The sequence below is a fragment of the Vombatus ursinus genome, unplaced genomic scaffold, assembly GCF_900497805.2.
Source record: "Vombatus ursinus unplaced genomic scaffold, bare-nosed wombat genome assembly UNPS02014807.1, whole genome shotgun sequence".
NCBI lineage: Eukaryota > Metazoa > Chordata > Mammalia > Diprotodontia > Vombatidae > Vombatus > Vombatus ursinus.
In genome coordinates, this window is record NW_020954585.1 from 48,558,871 (window position 1) to 48,586,699 (window position 27,829).

The window sequence follows — 27,829 nt, forward strand, 5'->3', positions numbered from 1 at the left end:
CAGCTCTTATATCTTCAGGAGCTGAAGAAGTTGTGCATTTGCACATAGGATTTCCTCGGTTTCCACTTATTACAGGGGGGTGATGCCTTTGGTCAGGGGATAAACTCCCCCCCTGGACTGGCATTTCTGCCATCATATCCCACCTTTGGGTTGGACAACAAAGGTGCAAGCATTAGCTTGAGAAAGTCAGTCAACAGCAATCAATAAAATCTTTACTGGATCTTTCTCATAGAGAAAGGGCAGCTTCCTCATTCTCAAAGACTCATAGACTATCAGAGCTAGTAGGGAATTTAGAGATCATCTGGTCCAATCTTCTCACTTTATAGAGGAGGGAACTCAGTGAAGCCTATGATGTGACTTGCACAAGGTCACACAGCGTGAGACAGAGCAGAGATCTAAAACCAGGTCTTCCAACTTGAGTCCTGACAACTACTTTGTGTCAGGTATTATGCAAGTTGCTGGGGGTACTAAGACAAAAAAGGAAATCAAAACCCGTTCCAGCTCTCAAAAAATCATATATTCTATCAAAATGCTTTTATGTTACTTTGTAGGTAAAGTGGGTATGTAATAGGGAGAGGGTAACATTGAGCTTTCTGCTCTTTCTCTACTGTAATTCATTATATTAACTAGCTATCACCTTGGAAGACACACATGTAGCAGGATTCTAGAGGGGATAGGGTACAAGATGAGTATGTTTTGAGTGAGGGAAAGAGGAGGGTTGATTAACATAAGAACTGAACTTTTGGAGGTGGAGCAGAAAAGGACAACCAGTGGCATAATCCTAGTGGAATGCTGCAGGTGAAGTCCCAAATGGCTGTGAGGCATGAAGAGAGAAGGTACCAAGCCAAGGGATATGGTTAGCACTGAATATAATGAGTGGTGATATGCCATAATTGGGCCTAGTCAGAGGAGGTGTGAGCAGGGGTTGACCCTTTCTTCCATGTCTATGTTCCTATTTCTTTTTCCCTGGCTTCCTCTCTGTTACCTCCACTCTAATCAGATATCTAGAGTGGAAAAAGGAGTATAGAAACCACTCTGGAAAAATTTGAAAAAAAATGTAGCCCCATAAGAAAGGAATGTTCAGTCACTGGGACCCTGAAGTTCATTCAAAGGGAATAATTTTTAACATCAAAGAATCAAACGCAAAAGATGGATATTGCACTACAATTAGAATAAAAAAAGCTATGGCCACTGCCCCACAGGTCCTTGCAACCTAAATGAGGCAGTATATATATATACACACACACACGCATATATATACATATATATGCATATATAATATATAATATATGTGTGTGTGTGTATGTGTGTGCGAACATCTATTTTGTCAAAAAGTGAACTCCCTAGCTTTGCTATTTTCCCCTGGTAGGTAGTGTGGGAAACAGCTTCAAAGTTCTTATTGGTTATTTAAAAAAAATAACAAAACCAAAATAAAATAAACCCCTCTTTTTTCTACTTTCTAAGAGAAACAGAGGGATAGAAATGTCCAGGTTCTCTAGAAAAGGTATGACTAGCCTAGACTTGCTTTTCTCCCTGTTATTTCTCACAGCCCCATTCCTACCTTGACACTGTCATCTTCCTTGTTAAGGAAGTTTCTCTCTAAGATAAAATGAGAGGAAGAGTTCAGAAAGGAAGATAGGAAACAGAGAAGATGGTAAAGGAGGGAGGAAAGGGGGAAAAGGGAGGAGATAAAATGGGAGAAAGATGGAGGCTTTTAAGATGAATGCAAGACCAGTTTCCCAATTGGTATTCAAATAACCACAACACATAATTAAAACAAAAATTGGCAATTGATTCTGAAAATACACCTGTCAGGGTGAACCTTTGGAAAGGGATTTTGGGTGAGCTCAAATAGTCTGACAAGCTTTAGCTTCCCAGGGTAGAAGATGGCAAAATAGAATGGCTGTCAAGACTATATCATCCTCCCTCAATTTTGATCTTTCAGAGACACATTTTGACTGGTGTTGGATCCAACTCATTCATCCTTCAATCGATGAACTAAGGAAGAGAGCTTTTTGCTCACTTTATATTCTCAGTGCTCCTGCTAACTGGATTGCTGCCCAAATATGCTATCCTCCAGCTCTGTTGAAACCAGTTGGCAATGTCTGGACTGAAAATTTATATTGTGTTTCCTCTATGCGTCTTCTTTCACTCCAAGTTCCCATTCCACTTGAACCTTGAAAAAGAAAGCCTGCCACTAGGTTAGCTAACTATAGCAGAGTGAACCTCGAAGGGTGTTGTTGTTTTTTTCTCTAAAAGAAAGTACTTCCAATATCGACCTCAACTGCATATTTCATTAATTTGTATATCACACTTAATATACTATATCTATAGTGAATGTGAGACTGCATATCCAAGCCTGTTTGGCTGAGAAAATTTAAAACACTGAAATCATTCTTATAGTTTTTGAAATTCCCTGGGAAGGATTCTTCTTACTCATTCACTGTAGGTCAAATCAGATTTGATTTTCTATTTCCTGGCAACAAAGCTTTATGGATGTTTTCCCATCAGTGTTTTAAAAAAAACAAGACAGGGTGGGGAGGGAGGAAAAAACCCCTGAATTTTAGTAACTGACTTTAGTCAGGATGATTTCCTCTTTAATTTGAAGAGGCTATCCCTTTGACACTTTTCAGCACACTAATGTGTCCTGTGAACAATAAAATACAATATCCACATAAGCTCTATGTATGATTTTCTATGATGTTTGTTGATCTAAGGAGAAGCACCCAAGAGACTAGCTCCTTTTTAAGTAAGCAAAACAGTGAAACACATTGAAATCAAGAAAAAAGACAGGGAGAAAGCTGGGTAGGTGAGCCTGGAAATAGGCTACCCTGCGGCCCTGCAAGATAAAGGGCAGGGTATTCACTCATCAGCAAGAAAGAGGCGAGATGCTTCTTTCTCTCCACCACCCTTCTGAGGTGACTGCTATAGATAAATAATTGAATTTTATTCTTTTTCACTTTAAAGATAAGTGGACGGAGTGTTATTTGTTGGTATTTTTTTCTGACATCTCTTATGGTTATATTTTGTGAAAACCAGCTAGGTTTGTAGAGTTTTGAAGATTATGTTCATAAAATCCTTGTGAATAACTGCTTAGGTAGTCAAATACATTTCTGTTGATCAACACAGCGTGAGATAATATTAACACTAAATTTTAAAAGACAGTCATTACAAAGAAAATATATTGATGAAATGTGAGCAAACAGGTGAGACTGCCCGATCTGCTACACCCTGGGTCACTCTTAAGGGACTATATATTTTATGGATCAGCACTAAAGATTTGTCACTTTGGAATATTGCAGGTAACATGGGGTGGTACTTTGGTTCTCTTTCCTTGATAGTGGTAATAGGGGGTGTAGGGCATATCTATGTTAGTTTTAAAAGATAGGTTCTATTCACATTCATTCTCTCTCTGTCTCTCTCTCTCTCTCTCTTTTCTCTCTCTTTTTCTCTCTGTCTCTGTCTCTCTCCCTCTCTCTCTCTCACAAAGTCTAGCAGATCATGAGGGCTTGCCTGATTGCCCCCATTACACATATAAGATACCTGTAATGCAACTTATTAGACACAGGAATCTTTTTCCTTTAAATATGAGGTCTGATTCTACATATATGAATTCAAGACCCAGGATGGATTATGGGAGGAATTGTCAAAGTCAGCCTGGAGAGGACATGTCCTTCTTTTTTTCATCACTTTGCCATGAGCAACCTTACCCTTTGGGGAGGCAACCCACATTGGGCATTAGACTACAAATTAGGAAGCTTGAGTTCTTATCTTACCTTATCTTGACCACTAACTAGCTAAGTCACCTTGGAGAAATCATTTCTCCCTTCTAGGCTTGTTTTCTGATCTATTAAATGAGGGGAAAGGTTCAACTAGATGACCTCAAAGGTTCCTTCCAGTTGTAACACTATGACTAATTATATGCCATTGTTTTGCAACAAAAGTATTTACAGTTAAGGCATAAAAAACTACTTTGTATGTACAATGATAAGTGTCTTATACTGAATAACTTTTTCTGTGTATGTCTTGTCTCTCTAACTAAGCATAGAATTAAAACTCCTAAAAAGACTGTATCTTTTAATTTTTTGAAAATTCTATATATGTTGCTTCATTTTGCACACAGTAGGCAATATATATGTATGTATATGTATAACTATATCTATATCTATATATCCATATCTCTGTCTTTGATTGATGATTAACTGATTGTCAGCCATATACTCACTGTCTTCATGAGTCCAGATGAGTTGGGGTGGGCTCCGAGGGCCATCCCCTGGTGTGGTGAAGCATAGAACTGATGTGTAGTAAGCAGTAAATTTCTTCAAGTTAGTTATATACCCATGGTGAATACCATGGAAATCAGGAGCAATGGTGACAGTGATCAGAACCTCTGGAACATCCACGGGCCATGCTAGGAGCTAAGAGAGAATAAATGAATAAAGTTTTAAAAAACTACATTTCATCACTTTCAGTTGACTTATCAAACATTTGCAGAACATGGAGAGTCACATAGATTCATACAGATGTCAAGATTAAGGTGACTCCCAATCTTATCAGTGAACTAGTAGTCTAATTTTGGAAACCGTGACCCAACAAAAGACACAAAGCAAATGATGTTGTAATAAAAGAATGGTGCGATAAGTAGATGACTAGTGAGAAAGATGAAGCCAGAGCTGGAAGGTGAGAAATTCTCAATATTTCTGCAATATAGTACAAGGGGTGCTCTGGTTCTAGACAACTGGCCTTGCTGCTTTAGACAGAACTATCCCTAGGGAAGAGAGAGGTATGAATACGTTATGTTATCAGTGCTTAGCAGAAATAGTTCTTAAGAACACCCAGCTCCCTAATTATGAGTTCACCGGGTAGACTTCTGATCAATCATTTGATCTGAGAGAATCCACCCATCAAGATGGAGTACCATTGGATGACCAGTCCTGGTTATTCATTCATCGGAAATTAACAAATTTTTTTTCTGATGTAATCTCTTTTTCAGTTTAATAAATAGAGCAATAAGATCATACAGCAGTTTTAGAACTAAAAGGGACCTCAGAAACCATCTAGACCAACTCCCTCATTTTACAGATGATAAAACTGAGGCACAAGAAGGTTGAGTGACTTGCTCAAAGTCATACAGCTAGTGTCCCGAAGCAGGATTTAATCTCAGGTCTTCTTGTTTCTGGGGCCAGTGCTCTTTCCAGTTGCTGGGAGCTGGGTCACCTCTCAGAATTATAAAATAAAATTCGTGAATACAGAAAAGCAATCCTGTATACGCCTTGTAAGGCTCTACCTGAGCCAGCTGCTAACTTTGCATAAGAATGTAAGTTCCTTGGGGAGCTTATTTATATTCCCAGTGTTTAGCACAGTGCCTGGCACATAGTAAGTGTTTAATAACTATCTTTTATTCATGTATTATAATCATTTCATTTCAAGACAATCAAACAGACCTCTTCTAACCAAAGGCATGGATTACCTTGTATCCCTGGTTGATACCATTGATGAACTGCTGAGGAGGAGGGTTCCACAGGAAGTGGATAGTGGTGGAGTTCAGGGCTTCTGTTTGCACATTCTGAGGGGGAGCTGTGGGGACTGTTCCAAGGCAGCCATTGCAGACAGCAAAACAAATGATGAAAAGGAAAATAAGGAAGAGATATGAAATAGAAACTCTGGACTGCCATTCATGATTCACAGGAAGTCACAGCACTGAGCAAAGGAAACCATGATTTATGCTTTTGGAAGCTGACAGTGGCATTCAAGAGAAAGGTAATTGGATTATATCTCATTTTCTGTTGGAGTTTCCTTTAACATATAGGAGGCAAAGTGGGGTGGGTCTTGTTATTATTTGATAGGTGAACCTTTTGCAAAAGCTTGATAGGGGTGGCAAAGTCATTGTTTTTTTTTCCTCTTCATTATCTAAAACTTTAGGGCTCACTTAAGAGATTCCTTTGGTTGGACAATGGCAATTTACAAGTTAAATTATTCTATGTGCTGAAAAAACTAAACATAGGATCATGAATTCAGAGTTAGAAAGGATCTTAGAATTAATTTAGTTCTATCATATTATTTTAAAGATGAGGTAATTGAGGACTAGACAGGGTAAATGACTTATCCAAGGTTACTAGATCATACAGTCAAAGATCTGGGGATAGAAGGGACATTCAAGGGTATCAGGTTCAATGCTGTCATTTTTCAAAGAAATTAACTGTGGACTGGAGAGATTAAGGGACTTGCCCAAGGTCATAGAGGTAGAAAGAAATATTTGAGATTTGAACCCAGATCTTTGGACTCCAAATACAGCACTCTTTCCCTTTATCACGCTGGTAAGGTCATACCCATATAAATCTATTACTATCTATATTTGCACGGCTACTTTTAAATCATATTTGGAGATTAAAAGATTTTGTGCATCACTAATTTAGGTCAGCCATTTTTAGATTCTTTTCTGGTCACCAGTCTTTAGCTTACACAGTTCCTAAGGAGATGGAGATAAGGCACTTAACTTTCTAAGAACCAACTTTCAGGGCAAAAAGGACACCAGCAGTTCCCACAGTTTCAGGACTAGACAGAAAGGAAGAGGTCCCCTGCCTTAGATGCACCTTCTTCTCATGAGACTCTCCTGGTACATGGGATAAAGACTTGGCCAAGGATCTCTATATGAGTTACTACAACCTTCTGGCATTAAAAAAAAAATTCGCTTAAGTAAATCTTTCCTCCCATCTTTTTATTCCTGTCTCTGAGATAGAGTGATTTGTATGCAAGTGGGCTTCTAAAACACACATATTTGTAGAAATGATTTAAATTACAAAGTTCTCCTCACAGAAGCCCTATATTGTTAGGCAGAAGAAGGGAATGATTAATCTTCCCCCAAAATTCCCAGGTTCCTACCAGTTAGATTGTTTCTCCAAAGATTCATTGTCTCTGGATCAGCAGTTATATATAGACAGTCTCTCTTAGATAGAAGCAAAAAATATCAAGGTGTAACAACTAAGACAGTCCTTCCATCTTAGGAGATACACCACTTTCAGCATTCTACTCCCAGAAGTCCTGCCCACTCATCACTGCTTCTGGATGGACATCCACCTAAAGGTTACTTTGTAATTAGTGACCTTCTTTTGCTGAGCTAACAAAAGGGAAAAAAAAGTTCAAAGTCATCATCAAATATCTAAGTTCTAGCCAAGTGCAGACTGGACTTTTGAAAGCTTTGTTCTTTGCTACAGTATCTAACTGCGAGAAAATAAATCATGTTAATTGATGGTACCTACTCACAAATAAATATAATTCTACCTCTACAGGTGAAAAATGACCCCCCAAAAGGGCTATCTAGAATTCTATGGCTTTCTAGAAATGAAACTGACAAATTCGCTACACAGGTGGGCAGAGAGCTATGCTTTAATGCAGCTTACATAAAAAACGATTGACATCAAAGCCGTAGACTCCAGCTGATTCAGAATAAGGGAACACTAGGACATTTACTCCCCATGATGAGTAGCATTTAAAGTGCTGGCCTTTCACTCTGTGTCCCAAACTTCAGGCCTTTTAGTAGTCTTAGAAGGTAAGAAATGCTATGCTCTTTTCCGGTTTTTTAAGGCTTAAAAAATCAATGTTCACTAGATAATTCCCTCACCACATTACCAAATGTGTTCTCAGTCTTAAATTCGACATAGTCTAAATCTGCTAGATGCTGTATCAATTCTTATGACAAGGGACAACATTTTTCTTTTCAAAAGCATGGGGCATACTCTTGGAAAACATCATAATAATAAGCCTTTGATAAAAAAATTAAACCCAGTAATTCTATTGTTGGGAATATATTCTAACTTTTATCAAAAACAACAATAACAAAAGCTGTGTGTTCAAAGATTTTCATAGTAATATTATGTGTAATTGCAAAACACTGGAAGCAAATGTAGTGCTGAACAATTAAATTGTAGTACATCAATGTATTGGTTCTATAATGTCAAGACTGATAATCATAAAAATAATTCTTCACATTATAAAAGACTTTTAAGTAGAAAGTACTAGAAAAGTGGAAAGTTCTCTACATATAGTATCTCATCTAAGCATCATGATGTAGATGTTATTATCTTCATTTTACAGATATGGAAATGGAAACTCAGGTTATGTGACAGGTAGGAAGAACATAAGAAAATCTAGAAATATCTTTATGAAATAATGCAAACTGAAAAATAGCAGAAGTGGAAGAATGAACTATGCACTGAATATGACCATGTAGGAAGAAAAGTGAGAAAAAATGAATGGACAAATGAAGCATGCTAAAGGGAACTTAGAAAGGATGAATAAAAAAATTGTTATACTGCTTTACAAGCTAAAATTCATTTAAATGTAAATAGTTATGAAGCAAGTTTGATTGGATGTATTGATGTCCACTGTTAACTTTTAAATATCTCTCTACATTTTTTTTCAGTCCAGATCTGTGATTTCATCTATATAAGGAATTCCTGGTGTGTAAACTCCTTCCACCAATGTCCATAAGGATTTAATCGAAATCTTATATAATATAATTATATTATTTAATATAAATAATATAATTATATTATAAATATATGATATAATAATATGATCATATTATAAACATATTATATAAATATAATATTAATATAACTAATAATATTATTTAATATAAAGTCTTATATAAATATAAGATTTATAATCTCAGTTAGCTAAGGAACTGAAAGGCTAAGGGCCTTTTCCATTGCCACAGAGCTAGCATGAATCTTAGGCAGAACTGGAATCCACTTCCAGAGGCTAAACACTGTCTCATTTAACTTAAACAAAAAAAAAAAAACAATTAAAACCCCTAAAGGAATTTTAAACAGCGAGAATTTCCCTTTTTCTAACCTTCTCCCCACATCCTCTTTCCCAGCTGGGAAAAAGTTTTCTTATCTAACAAATGGATATTATTCATTAAATCTAAATATTAGCTACATAAAGTATGAATTTGCCTTTGGTGTGACTGAGTCAAAAAGAAAAGACTATAATAAGAATCCCTCTCTTTTCTAGGTTCAAAACACATGTGGAACAGACCATGCTTTGCATGGTGGCCATGTTTACACAACTTCTTGATGCTGCTGGCTTTGCCTTAGGGGTTACAATATGTTCTGAAGTTCCCTACATTTCTATTGTTTAGAACTTACTTTCTTACCAGCAAATTCATGCCTTGATTTTATCTGAATGCCACATTGCTGCTTTGTTTAGAAAACCAAAGAGAAAAGTTCCCCAGTGTCAATTTTTAACTTTCAAGAGGTTTTCTAATCTGCGTTTCAACAGGTATTTTCTAAAAGAAGAAAAAATCAACAACTGAAAAATACAAGGTTCTTTGACTTTCCCACAAAAATCAGCAAAATTAATTACTCGTAAATTTTATTATCTTCTTTTTTTCATGGTATAGACACCAAAAAATAGACAGAAAATCATAGTGAGAAGTATTAGCCTAGAAATGCAGAGATTTGGGTTCCAGTCCCAGCTCAAACATTGACTAGTTTTGTGACTTTGGGTAATTCATTTTCCCCCTCTGGAGATCAGTTGTCATATCTATAAAATAAAGGGACTGGGCTACATAATCTTTAAAGTCTTGGAAGCTCTACTTTTTGGCATGGTTCTACGCACAATTTAAAACACCATTTGAAATTCTTGTACTTAGGCTTAAGGGAGAATAAGGAAATTCATTTAAGGCTTTTAAAAGTTTCAAAAGTTTATTCACCTCCTAAGGTTATCTAAGAAATTTGTTCCTTATAAGAAAAAATACTAAGGTGAAATAAAAAATAAACCTGATAATATTCACACTACACAAATTTATAGCAATTTTGTATTCATGTAAATAAAGTCCTGAATTCGGGGGAAAAGAGTATCAAAGACCAGGATCATAGGATTCAGATTTGAAAGGGACAGTAATACTATCTAGTTCAAATACCTTATCTTACTGCTGAGGAAACTGAGACCTAGAGAGGTTATGAGATTTTCCAAAGGCTACGCAAGCAACCAGAAGTTGCTAATGCTTCAACAGCTATATCAAATGGCTAATATTTAATTTGTGATTTTAAAAGATGACCCTCAGGCATGTTTCACATGTTTAGTGAGAGAAATGATTATATCTGTCTTATATTAATAACTAATTATTAAATTAGGATTAAGGTTTTCCCTTCTTATTTCCTCATTCAGAAACCAGCTCCTGTAGGTTATTCAGACAATCTCTGAAGGACATTTCTGATAGATGAAATTGCCCAAATCCTCTGGGCACATGCTTCTAGATCTTGGGTGGGACCCCACCCAACTAGAAGAACTTACAAACAGAATCCGATCTAGGTGAGTCCTTGCTCTTAGGAAATAACACCCTGTCCTTAGAACCTTCCATTAGAATTTAGGGTGACCCACCTTATAAAGGGGAAAAAACAGCCACAATAATGTAAGTAGAAATAAATTCTCTTGTCCAAATTGCTAGAAGTGGTTGAGTTTCATGATCAGGTCGTGTTCTCAGTAGAAGGAGCTAAAGACTTTTTTGCCCACCAGTTCATTAATATATCTACCCCCTCACTGACTGTTAACCAGTCAAAGTTGATTTCCACCCTCAGGTACACTCCCTTTTCCAAAGGTTTTCTAAGTATTCAGTGTTCTCTTGGGGGAGGGGGAAAGAAGGGTCTTTGGTTTACGAAAGAAAGCCGCTGATCTCAATCTATTAATTATTTGCTAGCCATAATTAATAAATTGATAATTAGCCAGAAACTATGTCTCTCAGGCTTTTAATTTATCACATCAGTTTTGTGTCATCTCTTAAATCTGTTAAATGTGTCTCTATGTCCTCATTCAAATCATTGTCATTGTTAAAAATATATATGTATCTCATTTGAGCCTCACAACAATCCTGGGATGTAGGTACTATTATTATCCCCACTTTACAGTTGAGGCAACAGGTTAAGTGACTTGCTCAAGGTCACACAGATAATATGTGTCTGAAACTGGATTTAAACCCAGGTCTTCCTGACTGCACTGTGCTACCAGTTGCCTCTTAGGATAGAATTAAGAGTAAAATCCTAGGGCAGAGCCAAGATAGCAGAGAAAAGGCAGCAATTCACCCGAGCTCTCCCCCAAACCCTTCCAAACACCTTTAAATAATGCCATAAAACAATTCCTGGAGCAGCAGAACCCACAAAAAGGCAGGGTGAAATAATTTTGCAGCCAAAGACAACTTAAATGGTCAGCAGGAAAGGTCTATCATACCTGGGTGAGAGTGGAGCACAGTCTAGCTCTGGCCATACCAGCACAGATCCAGCCCCAGCAAACCAGGAGCAGGCCTTGCAAACCATTGAATCAGGAGTGGCAGCAGTTGCTTCTGGAACTCTAAGCCCACAGATGGTAAGGGGGTTGAACAACTGATCAGAAGATTACATAGATCTCTTTGCTAGCACTGAGACAGGACTCTGTTGCTTCACCCATACTCAGATCTGGGTCACAGTTCTGGGTGGCAGTCCCAGGATGACAAGGAGCACTAGCACACCAGAACTTCTGACCACAGTGGAGCAAGGACCCTCATCACAATTCCAGGGCAAAAATGAGAAGTTGTGATCACTCACATACCAGACCACAGGCCAGAAGAGTAGTAAACACACTTCTCCTTGGATCATACCACCTTGAAAGAAATGAAAACTTATAGGTCTCTAGAAGTATCTCTGAAAATAGCTGCACAAAATCCCTAAAGCTTGAGAAAGTGAGCCCTCCACCATGGAAGCAGGGCCCTACTTTAACAAAGAGTTACAAGTCTAATAATAGGCTGGGAAATGAACAAACAGAAAAAAAAATTCGGACTCTAGAAAGTTGTTATGGTGACAAGGAATATCAAAACACACACTCAGAAGAAATTAACAAAGTCAAAGCTCTTATATTCAAAGCCTCCAAGAAAAATATGAATTGGTCTTGGGCCATGGAAGATCTCAAAAAGGATTTTGAAAAGCAAGTAAGAGAGGTAGAGGAAAAATTGGGAAGAGAAATAAGAGTGATGAAGAAACTAATAAAAAGCAAATCAACAGCTTGGTAAAAGAGACACAAAAAATATTAAAGAAAATAACACCTTAAAAAAAGATTAAGCCAAAAAGTAAAAAAGGTACAAAAAGCCAATGAGCAGAAGAATGCTTTAAAAAGCAGAATTGGCTAAATGGAAAAGGAGGTACAATAGCTCACTGAAGAAAATAATTCCTTAAAAATTAGAATGGAGCAAATGGAAGCTAATAACTTTATGAGAAATCAAGAAATCATAAAGCAAAATGAAAAAAATGAAAAAATAGAAGATGATGTGAAATATCTCATTAGAAAAACAATTGACCTGGAAAATAGATCTAGGAGGGATAATTTAAAAATTATGGGACTGCCTGAAAGCTATGATCAAAAAAATAGCCTAGACATCATCTTTTAAAATGTTATTAAGGAAAACTGCCCTAATATTCTAGAAGCAGAGGGTAAAATAGAAAGTGAAAGAATCTACTGATCACCTCCTGAAAGAGATTCCAAAATGAAAAGTGCCAGGAATATTATAGCTCCCAGATCAAAGAGACAACATTGCAAGCAGCCAGAAAGAAACAATCCAAGCGTCATGGAGCCACAGTCAGGATAACACAAGATTTAGCAGCTTCTACATTAAAGGATTGGAGTCCTTAGAATATGATATTCCAGAGGACAAAGGAGCTAGGATTACAACCAAGAATCACCTACCCAGCAAAACTGAGTATAATCTTCAGGGGAAAAAATGGATATCCAATGAAATAATGAACTTTCAAGCATTCTTGATGAAAAGGCCAGAGCTGAATAGAAAATTTTACATTCAAATATAAGACTCAAGAGAAGCATAAAAAGGCAAACAGGAAAGGGAAATCATAATTGACTTAATAAGGGATATAATAAAAAATCATTTAAAAATCACAAGAAACCACAAAAAAATTATAAAAATCATTAAAAATTACTTAAAAACTATAAGGGACATAATAAAAACTGTTTACATTCCTACATGGGAGGATGATAGTTGAAACTTGTAAGAATTTTCTTATTATTTGGGCAGTTAGAAGAAGTATATATAGACAGAGGGCACAGGTGTGAGTTGAATATGAAGGGATGATATCTTAAGAAATTAAATTATGGGGTGAGAGAGGAATGCACTGGGAGAAAGATAAAGGGAGAGGTAGAATGAGATCTCACATAAAAGAGGCAAGAAAAAAACTTTTACAGTAAAGAGCAAGAGTAGGGAGGTAAAGTGAAGTGAGTGAACCTTACTCTCATCAGAATTGGCTCAAAGAGGAAATAACATACACACTCAATTGAGTATAGAAATCTATCTTCCCTTACAGGAAAGTGAGAGGGGAAGGGGATAAAAGAAGTCAGGGAGAATAGAAGGGAGGGCAGATTGGGGGAGGGGGTAGTCAGAAGCAAAACATTTTTTTGAGGAGGGACAGGGTGAAAGGAGAGAGAGAATAGAATAAAGGGGGGGATAGTATGGAGGGAAATATAGTTAGCAACAGTAACTGTGAAAAAAATTTGAAGTGAAATTTTCTGATAAAGGCCTCATTTTTCAAACATATAGAGAATAGAGTCAAATTTACAAAAATAAGAGCTATTCTCCAATTGATAAATGATCAAAAGATATAAACAGTTTTCAGATGAAGTAACCAAAGCTATCTATAGCCAAATGAAAAAATTTTCTAATTCACTATTGATTGGAGAAATGCAAATTAGAACACTTCTGGAGTACTACCTCATGCCTCTTAGGTTGGCCAATAGAACAGAAAAGGAAAAGCATGGATGGTGGAGGGAATATGGGAAAATGAGACATTAATTCCCTGTTGGGGGAGTTATGAACTGATTCAACCATTCTGTAGAGTAGTTTGCAACTATGCTCAAATGGCTATAAAACCATGCATACCTTTGACCTAGCAATACCAGGTCTGTATCCCAAAAAAGATAAAAACAAACAAACAAAAAAACAAAAGGAAAAGAACCTATATGTACAAAAATATTTATAGCAGTTGTTTTCTGATTCCAAAGAATTGGAAATTTAGGGAATACTCACTAATTGGGGAATGGTTGGACAAATTGTGGTATGTGATTATGATGGAATATTATTGGCAGGATGCTCGCAGAGAAACCTGGAAAGACTTACATGAGCTGATGCAAAGTGAAATGTACTTTGTATAAAGTTACAGCAATATTGTAGGATGATCAGCTATGAAAGACTTAGCTATCCTCAGCAATACAATGATCCAAGGGAACTCTGAAGGACTTATGATGAAAAATGCTATTCTAGAGAAAGAACTGATAGCATCTGAATAGAGATTGAAGCATACTTTCTTTTACTTAATTTTTTCTTGAGCTTTTTTTGGGGGGGGGTCTATGCTTTCTTCTGCAACATGACTAATATGGAAATGCTTTGCATGACTACACATGTATAACCTATATTGAATTGCTGGCCTTTTCAATGGGTGTAGGGGTGGGGAGGGAGGAAAGGAGAGAATTTGGAACTCAAAGTTTTAAAAACAAATGTTAAAAATTGTTTTTGCGTGTAACTGAGGAAAATTAAAATACTAAATAACATTTTTTAAAAAAGAGTAAAATCCTATAATATGACAATATAGGCCACATTCTAAGATGACATTAATCCATTAAACATTCCTTGGGTACAAATGTTCCACCAGTTACAAAATTCACCTGCAAAATCTAATTGTACTATTATCCTGCCCATATTGTTCCATCTTATCCACAAAGCATTTCATAAAAGGCTGTCAAAAATCATGCTAAAAACCAAAATATGTCTAATGGAATTCACCTGATCTATCAATTTAGTAATTCTATCAGTAAAGGAAATGAGATTAGTTTGGAATGGCTTATTCTTAGTGAATGTATAACAGTTTCTAATTTTCACTACTATCATGTTTCATGAATCAGCTGTATGATATATGTGGCTATTTGACCTCTAGTTTATTTTTCTGTAATTTCTAAAATCAATCCTTTTTCTCTTTCTGAAAACTGAAACATTTACCCACCTCTGGTTCTATGATGATCCTTCCCTTTTTCTTGATTTCTGAAAAATTACCTTCAGTGGATTAACAATCATTTCTAAAGCTATTTGTGTATCCTGGGATATAACCTTAACAGGCTGAGTGACTCACTTAAAATTGTTAAGTACCCTCTTTCTGTCTTTTCTACTGTCCTGGGTTTCAATTACTTCTTAAATAGAGTTTACTTTTTCTTTTATGATTTGAAAACAAATCTCACTGATGTGGCAAAAAAGTAAAATAGAATTGAGTGCTTTCTCTCCAACACATGTTAACTTTATACCAACTATCCTAAGGACTTATACAGCTGATCTTCAGAAAATCAGTAAATAGTAAGGATAGATTCTAGATTATAAAGATTGAAAAGTGAATAGGTATTAGACACTGAAAGTAACTGATTTTTTAAAAAGAAATCTCAAAGAAATGGAGAAGGATAGGATGGTAACTCAATAGGGTAGAAAGGTGGAGGGAACATTATTTTAATATTGAAGAATCCAAAGCATGTTTGCAAAAAATACCCAGTCCAAAGGGTGAAGTTAAACTCACATGAATGAAAGGATAATTAATGTCCAAGGGTCTTGAAAATCAAGTTGTGGCTATATTCAAGGATTTCATCTGGGGCCATTCTCTCTTTTCTTTCTAGACTCTCTCACCTGGTGACCTCATTAGTTACCATGTGCTTAATTATCAACTCTATGCAGATGGCTCCCAGGTCTATATATGCAGCCCAATCTCTCCCTAAGCATTATCACTAGCTCTCTATTAGGCCTTTTGAATTGGATGTCCTGTAGGCACTTAAACTCAACAAGTCCAAACTGAACTCATTTTCTTCCCCTCAAACTGCCCTCTTTGAAAATTCCCAGTTTCAGTTGAGGGAATCTTTATCTTTCCAGTCAAGCCACAGTACAAAACCTCAATGTCCATCCCAGTGACTCTTCACTCTTCCTCACCCTACATATTAAATCAATTGCCAGATATTGTCATTCTTACTTCTCCTGCATCTCTTGACTATGCCTGCTCTCAATTACACAGCCAATTACCCTTGTTCAGGCCCTTATTATTTACTGCTAGGACTGCTGTGGTATCCTCCTAATTGTTCTCTCCATTTCTGATCTTTCTGTACTCCCATATAACTTCCACATAGTGACCGAAGTGATTTTTCTAAGGTACAGGTATTATGGTGGCAATCTCCTAATCAATATACATCAGTGGCTATTTCTTACTTCTAAGATCAAATATATAAACTCTTCTCTTTGACATTTAAAGCTCTCTGCAACTTGGCCCAATCCCATCTTTTCAGTCTTTTTTATGTATTACTCTCCTCATGCACTCTACAATCCAGACAAAACTAGCCTTTAAAAAATTTCCTTTTTATAAAAATTAGCAAGCATTTTTATTTATGTTCCCCTTTCTACCCTCCCCTTCTAATTCAGTAAAAAAAAAACACTCCAAACAATCCCAAACCCAAAAAATAAAGCCCTTAATACATAGCTGTGGGCTAGGGAAACAAATTCCCGTATTAGCCATATATGAAAATGTATCTCTTTAGTCATTTTAAGTTCATCACCTCTCTGTCAGAAAGTGAGAAGTATTTTTCATTTTCATTCTTTTGGACCTATGGTTTATCATTGCATTGATAAGAATTCTAACATCTTTGAGAGTTGTTTTTCTTTATAATGTTACCATTGTATAGATTTTTCTCCTAGTTCTGCTCCCTTTGCTCTGCATCACTTAACAGAAGTATTCCCAATTTCCTCCAAAACTATCCATTTCATCATTTCTTAGGGCACAATAATATTCCATTACATTCATATACCACAATTTGTCTAGCCATTACCCACTAGGACACTTCCTTAATTTCCAATTTGAGGATACCGTGAAAAGAGCTACTATAAATATTTTTGTACACATAGATCCTTTTTTATTTCTTTGATTTCTTTGAAATATAGCCCTAGGAGTGGCAAAGCTGGGTCAAAGGCTATGGATGGTTTGGTAACTTTTGGTGTATAGTTCTAAATTGCTTTCCAAAATGGCTGGACCAATTTACAGCCTGACCAACAGTGCATTAATGTACACGTCAAACTGGCCTTGCTGTTCCTCACACATGATATTTCATCCCCTGCTTTTGTGCTGGCCACCCCTGTTGCCTGAAGTGCATTCCCTCCTTACCTATTAGATCTCTTGGAACCCCCAGTTTCTTTCAAAACTCAGTTCTAGTATTACCTTTTACATGAAGCCTTTCCTGATTCTGCCCAGCTGCTGATGCTTCTCTTTTAAAGGCTACCTCATCTCTGTCTTGTATGCATCTATACCTCGTCATGTTGTTTTCTCAGTTAGAATCTACACTTTTTGAGGACATGGATTGTGTCACTTTTGTCTTTGTATATTCAGTGACCAGGACAATTATTTAGTACATTGTTGCCCTTCAATAAATGATTATTGACTTATTGAATGAGGATACTAGGGGATATGGGATAAAATATATGATGGCTTCCCTAGAGGCTCAGCTAAGTCCTGCCTTCTGCAAGAAGCCTTTCCCAGGCCCCTTTTAATACTAGTGCTTTCCCTCTGTTACTGTCTCAGCTTTATTCTGTATATGTTATTTGTACATAGCTTTTCCATATTGTCTCCCCCATTCGATTGTGAGGGTAGGGACTGTTTTTACTTTTTTTTGTATCCCCAGTGCCTAGTACTATCTGGCACATAGTAGGCACTTAGGAAATAACTGTTGACTCATTTTGAAGCCAGAATCTTGGTTTTACTATTTATTACCTGTGTGACCTTAGAGAAATCACTAAATCTCTTTGAGACTCATTCTCCTCAACTGGAAAATCAGATGATTGGATGCAATGACTTCTACCAATTATTTTAGATCACACGGTCACTAGAAACTAGAAAATTGCCCCATCTACATCCTATTTCCTTCTCCCTTGTGGGGAGGTGGGGGTTAGGAGCTGAAACTGTGTTTTTTATTAGTAAGCTCCCTCTAGCTATGCAGACTGGCAACTGCTTCTTAAGAGAGTTACCTGGGGGCCCTGAGAAGTTAAGGGACTTGCCTAGGGTTCTGATAGCCAATATGTGTTAGAGAACAAGCTTGAGCTCAAGACTTCCTCAATTTAAGGCCAGTTTACTATCCAGTACTTCCCCAACTCCTTGGTGAGATAAATAATATCACCTCACCTCTAATGCAAAGTACTGTTTATTGTAAAGTTGATCACATAATCAAGAATAGGTTGATCCCCATAATCAGAAATGATCTTTCCTTCTTCCAAGTTCTTTGGACTTGCTTTATGCTGCTATAATATTTAATTATGCATTACATTAATTTCCCATTTAGATATGAATATGTATATATAAACATATGTACCTATTTGGACCAGGCCCAAAATATTCTTTGGTTTCTAACACAGACTGTGAATTCCCTTTTTTGCATTTTTCTGAAGGTGCATGATGTCAGGTATGCATGTTCTGAGGGACAAAGGGATAAAATCAAAACACATGATGATTTTTGTGTATTGCTAATATCTGTGGTCCATGCAAATATGACTGCATCCACTTTTCAAAACAGGAGAAAATTGAGCTCATTACTTAGCAGAATTATCAGTGGCATATCATTAACTACATGTATAAACTGCAGTTTGTACGTAGTATACAATATTATCCTTAATTCCACAGTTAAATACTATGGCCCTGCTTCTCTGCTTCTATGACCAGCCACATTCATTGCACTACTTTGACTATGCCAGACATGACTAAGATAAGACATTTTTTACAAATAAGCCACACTATTTGCTATAATTAATTCAGATAAAAAAATAACCTTAACATTTGAAACATCTGCTTTTCTGTGTGCTTTACAAAATAAGGGTTTGTCTTTTTGCTTGAGATGTGCTAGATACCAGGGGATGGAGACTCTAGACAGTTTTCGTGAGACGGGATGGCACACAGGTACAAGGCAAGTAAGAGCAAGAACATTTTTTCACCCATTAGCACCTCATTAACCCAGTGCCCTCAGAAACTGGATGGGTTAGTGAGGTGATAACGGAAGAGAGACATAGTTTAGTCAAAGTGGATCTGTTCTATTGTTTTCCAAGGGTATCTGAAATATCCTCTTCCAAAACTGGGACAACAGCACGGGGGGTATTATAAGGCTTTCTGAAACAGCAGTATCCCCTTCTCACAGAGTGTGTCCCTCCCTCCTCCCCCAATGCTCTGTCTTCTCCCCTGTCTTCCATAGCTTTGTACATACATGTAGTTGGACTGGACCTGTGATTTCATTGTTATAATGAACCCAAGTGTTGAAACTTCCTCTGTTAATGAATTCAGCACCTGCCTTCTGCCTTAGCTAGCCAGTTAGCTAGTATTTTTATAGCAGCTTTAAGGCTTGTGAAGTCTTCTACCTATGGCTTCTCATTTAATACTCACAATAAAACCATAAGGTGTCTATGTGAGGGTAGCTGTTATTATTATTCCCATTTTACAGATTAGGAAACTGAGGCTAGGAGAGGCTAAATCCAGGGTCACAAAGCTAGTAAGTATCTGAGGCTGTGCTGGAACTCAGGTCTTCATTTCAAGTCAAGCACTCTATCTGCTGTTCCAGGTACACTGAATCTTGTCAAAGTCAGCCTGTGACAGAGGCAGGACCTGAACTCAGCTCATCCTGACAGGTCCATCCATTATGCCTGATTGCTTCTGTTTTTTATACGGCATTCCTAAAATACTATCATAACATTGTCTTTGTGTCATATATAAAGAGAATATGTATGGATTCTTCTTTTTTCTGATATATCATCAACTAGGATTACAAGCCTCCCTAAGGGGTCAATATCATTTCTGTTCAGTTTGGCATGCTCCCACTTTCCACTTATACTCATCCTGTAAATGTTTTAAACTCATTAGCAAGCCTCCTGCATATCACTTTTTATAGGTCCAGTGCTACTGCCTCCAGTTATCTAAGATACTAAGTAGCATATCATCTGATCCTGCTTTGTCACTTTCATGTAGGTCATTCCATAACTTTCTTTCCCAGGGTGCTATGCAGCTGTTGTTTCTACACTTCCTTCTGGGGATGGGGGTGGGGTCAAGATTTCTTTCTTAAGAAGAAAGCTGAAGCCTGGCTAATGAGCAGGTCCAGCTCCAATGCTAAAATCCAAAAGGAGTTTCAGTGCATGGATTTTATCAAGTATGTATGAAGTACCCATGTGCAGAGTCATAAGTAGGAACTGCTGTACCCAGGGAAAATTCCGTTGGGCAGGGGGATGGGGGCAGAGAAGGAGAGGGGTGGCATAAAGGACATTCTCATCATGTTGAGAGAAGAGTTAGTCCTCTCCTCAGGGAGACTGACCCCTCTCTCCCATGGGACTTGGGGGAAACGTAGCCTCTGGGAGGTGTTTACAATGGACATAGGACCTTCGGGGTGGGAACCTGCTCTCTTCAGATGTTGTAGCCCCAGGGCAGAGCTGTGGTTAACCTGAACTTTACAACTCTGCCCATGTGTGCAGAGTATTGTGCTAGAACCTTCTTAAGGTTTTAACAACAACATAGTAGGGGGAACAGTAAAGGGAAAAGACAAGAGCATTTGTTTGAACAAAGGGATTAAATTTGGAGAGAACCAAAAAAGTATTATAAAGGGAAGGCTAAAAGGACAAGAGGCATAGATAAGGAGATGGGGCGATACACTGGAAGATGCATTAGCTCTGGAGTCAGAGGACCTTAGTTCAAATCCTGCTTCTCATACTTTCTGTGAGTCCTTAGGCAAATCATTTAACTTCTCTAGTCCTCAGTTTCCTCGTCTATAAAATAAGGAGGTTGTACTAGATGGCTCCTGCTCTAGATCCAGGAAAGAAAGTATCAGTATTGGTTGGGTTTTTCCCTTGGTCCTCTGGCAGCAGTCAGGAGGCCATGTAGACCTGCACACAACAGAGCTCATCCAAGTTCATTTTTAGCTGGGAGACGATTGACGACTAGAGTACAAATTTCAATACTCTAGTGAGTCTGTGATCACGAATGGTGTTGGGGGGTCATCTTCTCCATCAGTGTTCACTGTACCCTCTCTACACAGGCCCTTTCCTACAGTGCAATTGTTGTCTTCATTCCATCGAGCATGATCTACACCTGGACTTTGGAGTAAGAGACATTGATTTGCAATAGAAGCCTGTGATTACATGTGCCTTTTCAATTCCTCTGGATATTTTCAAGTTCAGCACTTTTCAATGTGATTGAATTCAATTGAGCAAATACTTAACAAATGCCTATATGTACAAGACATTATGCAAGGCACTAGGGATACAAAGATAGATATAAGCACAGACCCTGCTCTCAAAGAGTTTACAGTTTAAGATGGGTAAAAGGCATGGACACAAATAACTATAATAAAAAAAAGTTTAAGGACCAGATAATGTGCTATGAAAAATTGGAGAGAGGATTTCAATTAAGGGATAAACGGAAAATGACTTATGGTCAGGGCAGCCCCTGAGTTGAGTTTTAAAAGAAGGGAAGAACTTTAATACATAGTGAAGGGCATTGCAGGCATGGGGACTGTGTGAGCAAAGACATAGTGACTGGAAAAAGTCATACTTAAACCAAGTATAGAGGGCAATCTAGATTTGCTGGAATGTAGAAAACATATGGAGAAGTGTGAGGTAAGTTGGGAATGTAAGTTAGAACAAGATCAAGGGGGCAGCTGGGTGGCGCAGTGGATAGAGCTCCAGCTTTGGAGTCAGGAGGACCTGAGTTCAAATCCAGCCTCAGACACTTGACCCTTACTAGCTGTGTGACCCTAGGCATGTCACTTAACCCTGATTGCCTAACCAAAAAAGCAAAAAGAAAAAAAAAAGATTAAGGAGAACTCTGACTGGGAGTTTATACTTTATTTGGTAAGAAATGGGGGGATCACTGAAGGTTTATGTGCATATGTGTTGTGATACCAACACAATCACTTCCCTTCTCTCTGGGACAAGAAGTAAATCTATATCCCAGAATTCCTATTGACTCCAGTAGTGTTTAACCTTCAGGTTGTGGGTAGGAGACTATGATATAATCTGTATTTCAAAGAATGCCTTTTGGGGTATAGACAAAAGGTCATTTTTAATACAGTAGCTATGCTTCTGCAACTGGATTATTGCCATTTTAGTAAAAAATAAATGAGAAATCCAATCTTAGAATCTCTATTTCTAAATTATATCCAAATTTTAAGCTATTTTCAAAGGGATGTAGCTTGGTGTAGTAAATAGAGGCCAGCCTTGGGGTGCAGTCTTTTCTCTAACACTTACTGGTTATGTAGCTATGAACAAGTCCCTTGACCTCTCAGTGCCCCAGGCAGTATTCTAAGTTTATCAGTTACAAATGAGTTGTCCATCTCGGTTGGAGAGAGTTTCCATACCAGTTTTCTACACAGATGAAATTAAAGATCCAGGAAAAAAATAAAGAAATTATGCCAACTGCTTATATAGACTACATCTGAAATCTGTAAACAATCTTGTACAGAGTGGAAAACAGCAAACCACATTTTTGTAAGTTATTATATGGTTAGATTTAAGAGCATACCTAATGATACAACTATTCTATCTCTGCTTCTTGTTCAGATCTTTTCTGTGCTGCTTTAGGAAATAGCATAGGATGTAGACTATTCCACAGGTAGAAGCTGAAGCCTATGAAGTCTTTCACAATTAAGGAATGTGATTTTTGTTCAATATCATTTGTGCCACAACAAGAATTTCCCAAGAGGATATAAGAATGGTGCTTACAAAAAAGAGCTCTCATTTATAATGCTTAATCTAGGAAACCTTTCAAAGCCCAGGTAAACATTTAGGGACTTTTTACTAATGTTTTAGAAATTCGGATAACCAAATGGTTTTTTTACATTTCTTTTTAAATAAGAAATATTTCTCTTTCATTAGAAGGTAATGTTCTGAAACCAGAATAAATCATGATAGCACAAAAATACCTGTTACACAAAGAAAAATGATCAAGAAACGTGACCAGAAAAAATGAAAATCTTGCTGTGCTCAAAATGATGATTTATGGTATAATTTATCTTTAGACTTTTTATAGAAAATCAACATCTGCATCTTAATGAATGCATTGAAGAGATAGATAGAATACGTTTGCTAATGTATGATGGCTTATTTTAGTGTAGAACCAAAACATATTCAATGTTTGTATTCTGATGGTATAGAACATTACACTTCAGCTTCTCTGGCAATTTCCCATCCAATCCTTCTGTGATGAAGTTACAGCCTTCCATGAATAGCTGGGCAGTTTTGAACAAAAATTTGTGACCCTCACACTAAATTTGCATCACATAGAATGAAGTGAGAAGAACCAAGTGAACAATTTATACAGTAACAAAAATACTGTAAAAAAGAAAAAAAAGGCCAGTTTTGAAAGATATAAGAACTCTGATCAGCTCCAGAGGACCAATGATGAAACATGTTCCCTACCTCCTAACAGTCAGGTGATGGGTTCACAGTACAGAAGGAGATATATACTTTTGGACATGGTAAATGTAGATTTCTTTTGCTTGACTATACTTGTTTTGTTACAAAGTTTATATGTTCTTTCCTTTTTTTAAAAAAAAATTGGGCATGTTTTTGAGAAGATTTGAAGGGAGGGAGATGGGAACTAGCAATAGTGTTGCTAAAGAAAAAAATAGGATCATTGAAGCATTTTTTAAAATGCACAGAAGGAAGTTCAAAAGGAAACACAGACAAGCAGGACAGCTTTGAAAATAACATGTTGAATTTATTATAGACTTTTTTTTTAAAAAGCAAGTTCTATAGAATAGAGATTGTGGTTTCACATATAATTTCTTTTTGTGTTCTATTTTGTGTGTAGGAACACATCTCTTTTTTGTGGTTAAGTTCAGAATTAAAAATAAAATTTATTTTTAAAAAATTGTATCAGATTGAAATCACTGATGGCTTCAAACTAATAATTCTTCGCTTCCAAATGATCAGAAAGTTACTGGAGGTGAAATGAAAAACTTCCTAATTATTTGTAAGATTTAGTTATGTATAACTTGTACTTTCCATTTTTTTAAGCTACAAGAAATCCAAAGAATACTGATGTCAGGAAATGTTTAGAAAGAATTCCCTGAGTAATTTTGTTATTTTCTATTTCATTTGGGGACAACCATCTTGGATATTTGAAAATGGAGCTCAGGTTCTAGACATGTTGGAATTTTAGGCCACAGCCATCATGACAGAAGCAACCTTTCCACTCACCTCTGCAAAGTTCACTTGGCTAGAAATGTATGAGAAGTTTCCTGCTTGATTGTAAGTTAATATGTAGCATTTTAAAATGCCTTTGGCAGAAAAGGTCACAGAGGCACTACGAATAAAAACTATTAAATGGGGTTGGTAGACAAGATAATGGGCAACAGGAGGGATAGAGAAGGGATTAAGAAAAAGTAAGGAGAGTTATATATGAAATAATTACTGTATGCTTGTAGAAGGGCAAGCTGGTATTTAAAACATATGAAGAACCAAAATAGATAAATCATCCATTTTTAATAAGCCTTAATAAGAAATAAGGCCTAAAAGAAAAATGAGGTTTGTGACAAATGAAAAGAAGGTACAAAACCAAATTAATTCAGACCATAAGTATCATACTCTACTAAACACAATTCAGACAAAGGTCTCTTATTTTCCGTTTTGGGTTTTCATTGGAAGAAATAAATCAGAGGCTACCAAAAAAATTGCAATCTAAGAAAACAAGCCATTGGAAACATTGTGGAGAGTTGGCATTACACATCAAGGTGGTAGAAGTGTATTTGTATTTGTCCTTTTTTCCATGTCTGACATTGAATCAGGTCAAAAATTTGTCCTTTAGCCCTATCACTCTGAGCTAATTATGAATCATTAATAAGTTCTTTGAGAAAGATTCTCTAACAAGTTGCCTCCACATCTAATAATAGTATCAATTTCACCATATTTTCTCTGTACCCCAATAAATATCTCATGTAGAACAAAATCAAAAGCCTTTTTAGATTCATGACAAATTAGATCCCACTTCCCTAAAATATAGGCTCACCACTCTCCTGAAAAATCAACTGATGCAACAGAATTTATTTTTCTTAAATGCATGTCTATTTTTGCATTATTCCCTGGTACCTAGTAGTTTGCAAAATTATTTTTTAGATATGTTCCAATATTTTTCCAGGTTACGTTGACAAATTATTAATTTTGAGTTATTATATTTCTCCTTTCCAAAGACAAGTACTCTAATTGCCCTTTTCTTGTCTTGAAGAATCTAATCAGTCCCCCAGGAGTTTTCTAAGGTAATTGCTAATGGCTCTGTCATACTTGAAATCCTCTCAGCTAGAACATCAGAATACAAAGACTTAGCTGCTCCCCAAGGTTTTCCAGGAGCCCAGAGGCTAAAAGAGGTCCTATGACATCAATCTCTGAGTCAAGATAGCCAGGCTACTTCCTCACAGGTATTGCTACTGCAACAAAGAATATTGTATTGTAAATAAAGCCTAGGGCCATATTAAATACTATACTGACATATAATGTTTGATTATAAAAGAATGAAACAAACTTTTAAAGTCAGTCAGTCAATAAGCATTTATTATGAGCCTACTATGTGTCAGACACTGTGCAAAGTGCTGAGAATACAAAGAAAGGAAAAAGGATAGTCTCTGCTCCCAGGGAGCTCATGGTACCAATTGAGGAGACAATATGAAAACGATGATGTACAAATAAGATACATACAGGATAAACTGGAGATAATCTCAGAGGGAAGGCACTGGCATTAGAGGGGATCAGGAAAGGCTTCCTCTAGAAGGTGGGATTTTAGCTGACACTTAGAGGAAACCAGGGAGCCAAGTGGTAGAGAAGAGGAGGGAGAGAGTACCAGGCTTTGAGGACAACCAGTGAAAATGCCTTAAATAGAGATATGCAGTGTCCTGTGGAAGAAGCAGCAAAGAGGCCAGTGTCACTAGTTCACAGAGTATGTAATGGTGGGAAGTCAGGGAGGGAGTAAGGTATATGAAAACTGGAAAGGTAGGAAGGGGCGAGGTTGTGAAGGGCTTTGAATGCCAAATGGAGAATTTTATATCTGAACCTGCAGGTGATAAGGAGTCACTGGAATTAACTGAAAAAGTGGGGTGACACAACTCAGACTTGTGCTTTAGCTGAGTGGAGAATGGACTGAAGTCAGAATACCAAAACTTAGGACATCTAAAGCACCTTAGAATGTTATTCTAGCATTGTTGCCATTAGTTAAAATATGTGTAGTTGGGGGAGATGATCCCCTTTCCAGACCATCCCTCAGCCCAGCAGATATAATCATTGAAATTAAGGGGCACATTACAGATAGACAAAGTGTTAAAGCCTTAAAACATAATCTGAAGAGAACTCTACTGCTTGATTATCTCTTTAAGAAGTATAAAAAAGTTCTTCTGATAGATAGATGGTTATTAGCTTGTTAAAGATTGGCCATACAACTGGTAGTATTTAAAAAATTAAGTATTCACAGTAAAACCAATTACGTTAAGATTAGAAGGGAAACATGAAACTGAGGGGAAAAGGCTTTGCAGAAAGTTTCTCTATGAAGGTCTCATTTCAAGATTTGCAGGAAACTGATTCAAATTTATAAGAATAAGAGCCACTCCCCAATTGAAACACAAAGAATATAGACAGGTAATATTTAAGGGGAAAATAGTCATATAAATGCTCAAAATCATTAATAACTGTAGAAAAGCCGATTAAAACAACTTTGAGGTTTTACTTCACTCCTATCAGATTGACACAATTGACCAAAAAAAAAAAAGAAAATGGCAAATGTTGGAGGGACTGTAGGAAAACAGGAACCTTAGATCATTGTTAATGAAGCTATGAATTAGTCCAAACATTCAGGAAAGCAAATAAAAAGCATTCCATACTAAACTGTGCATATCCTTTGACCTAGAAAGAACACATCTAGTGCTATTTACCAAACAAAGCAAAGAAAGAGGAAAAGGATACACCCACACCCACACCCCCCCCCCCCCCCCCACACACACTTGGAATAGCTCTTTTTTGTAGTAGCAAAAAACCAGAAGATAAGGGAGTAATCATCATTTGGGGAAAAGTTGCTCAAATAATGGCACATGAATGGAATAGAATGCTATGGTGCTGTAAGAAATGGAGGAAGGAATGGTTTCAGAAAAACTTGGGAAGACTTACATGAACTGATGCAGAGTGATGTGAGCAGAACCAGGAGATAATATATAAAATAACAATGATGTAAAAAATGAACAACTCTGAAAAACTTAAGAACCTTGATTAATACAAAGACCAACCATAGATACCTCAGTACTAATGATAAAGAATGTTCCCTACATTCTGACAGAGAGATGATGGACTATGTATGCAGAATGAGACATACATTTTTGAACATGGCCATTGCAGGAATTTGTTTTGTTTGACTATGCAAAAGGTTACAAGGGCGTTTTTTTTTCAGTGGGGGGTAGGGGATGAGGTGAGAGGGAGAGAAAATAAATGCTTGTAAATTTAAAATAATAAAAAAAATCGAAACCTTCCAGTCTTGGAGGCAGTTAGTCAGGAGAGGCAAGAATTAGCTATATGGAATGTGACCCCTGTGTCTTTATTAGAGAGCAGGGGAAGGGATCTCTTTGTCTTCTTCCCATCCACCCCTATTAGCCATAGTATTTTGCAACAGAGCAGCTAGTAGGAGTCACCCTATCCAGTAGGGAACAGAGAGAGACATACAAACACAGAAAGCTGGGAAGAGGAAGCAGCATGAATGAGTGTGAGTCTCTGGCAGCAGTGAAAACA

At 37.0% G+C, this 27,829-nt stretch overlaps 1 protein-coding gene across 3 annotated transcripts in view; it reads right to left on the reverse strand.

The window, feature by feature from the left end:
- SDK1 (sidekick cell adhesion molecule 1) overlaps positions 1–27,829 on the reverse strand; it is a 1,114,226-nt gene that overhangs the window by 233,844 nt on the left and 852,553 nt on the right. For all 3 annotated transcript variants that reach the window (XM_027874762.1, XM_027874760.1, XM_027874761.1), the window contains exons 19-20: positions 5,471–5,586; positions 4,226–4,418 (exon numbers count right to left, since the gene is read on the reverse strand). In XM_027874762.1, coding sequence (XP_027730563.1) covers positions 4,226–4,418; positions 5,471–5,586 — 309 coding nt within the window. The remainder of the gene's footprint in view (positions 1–4,225; positions 4,419–5,470; positions 5,587–27,829) is intronic.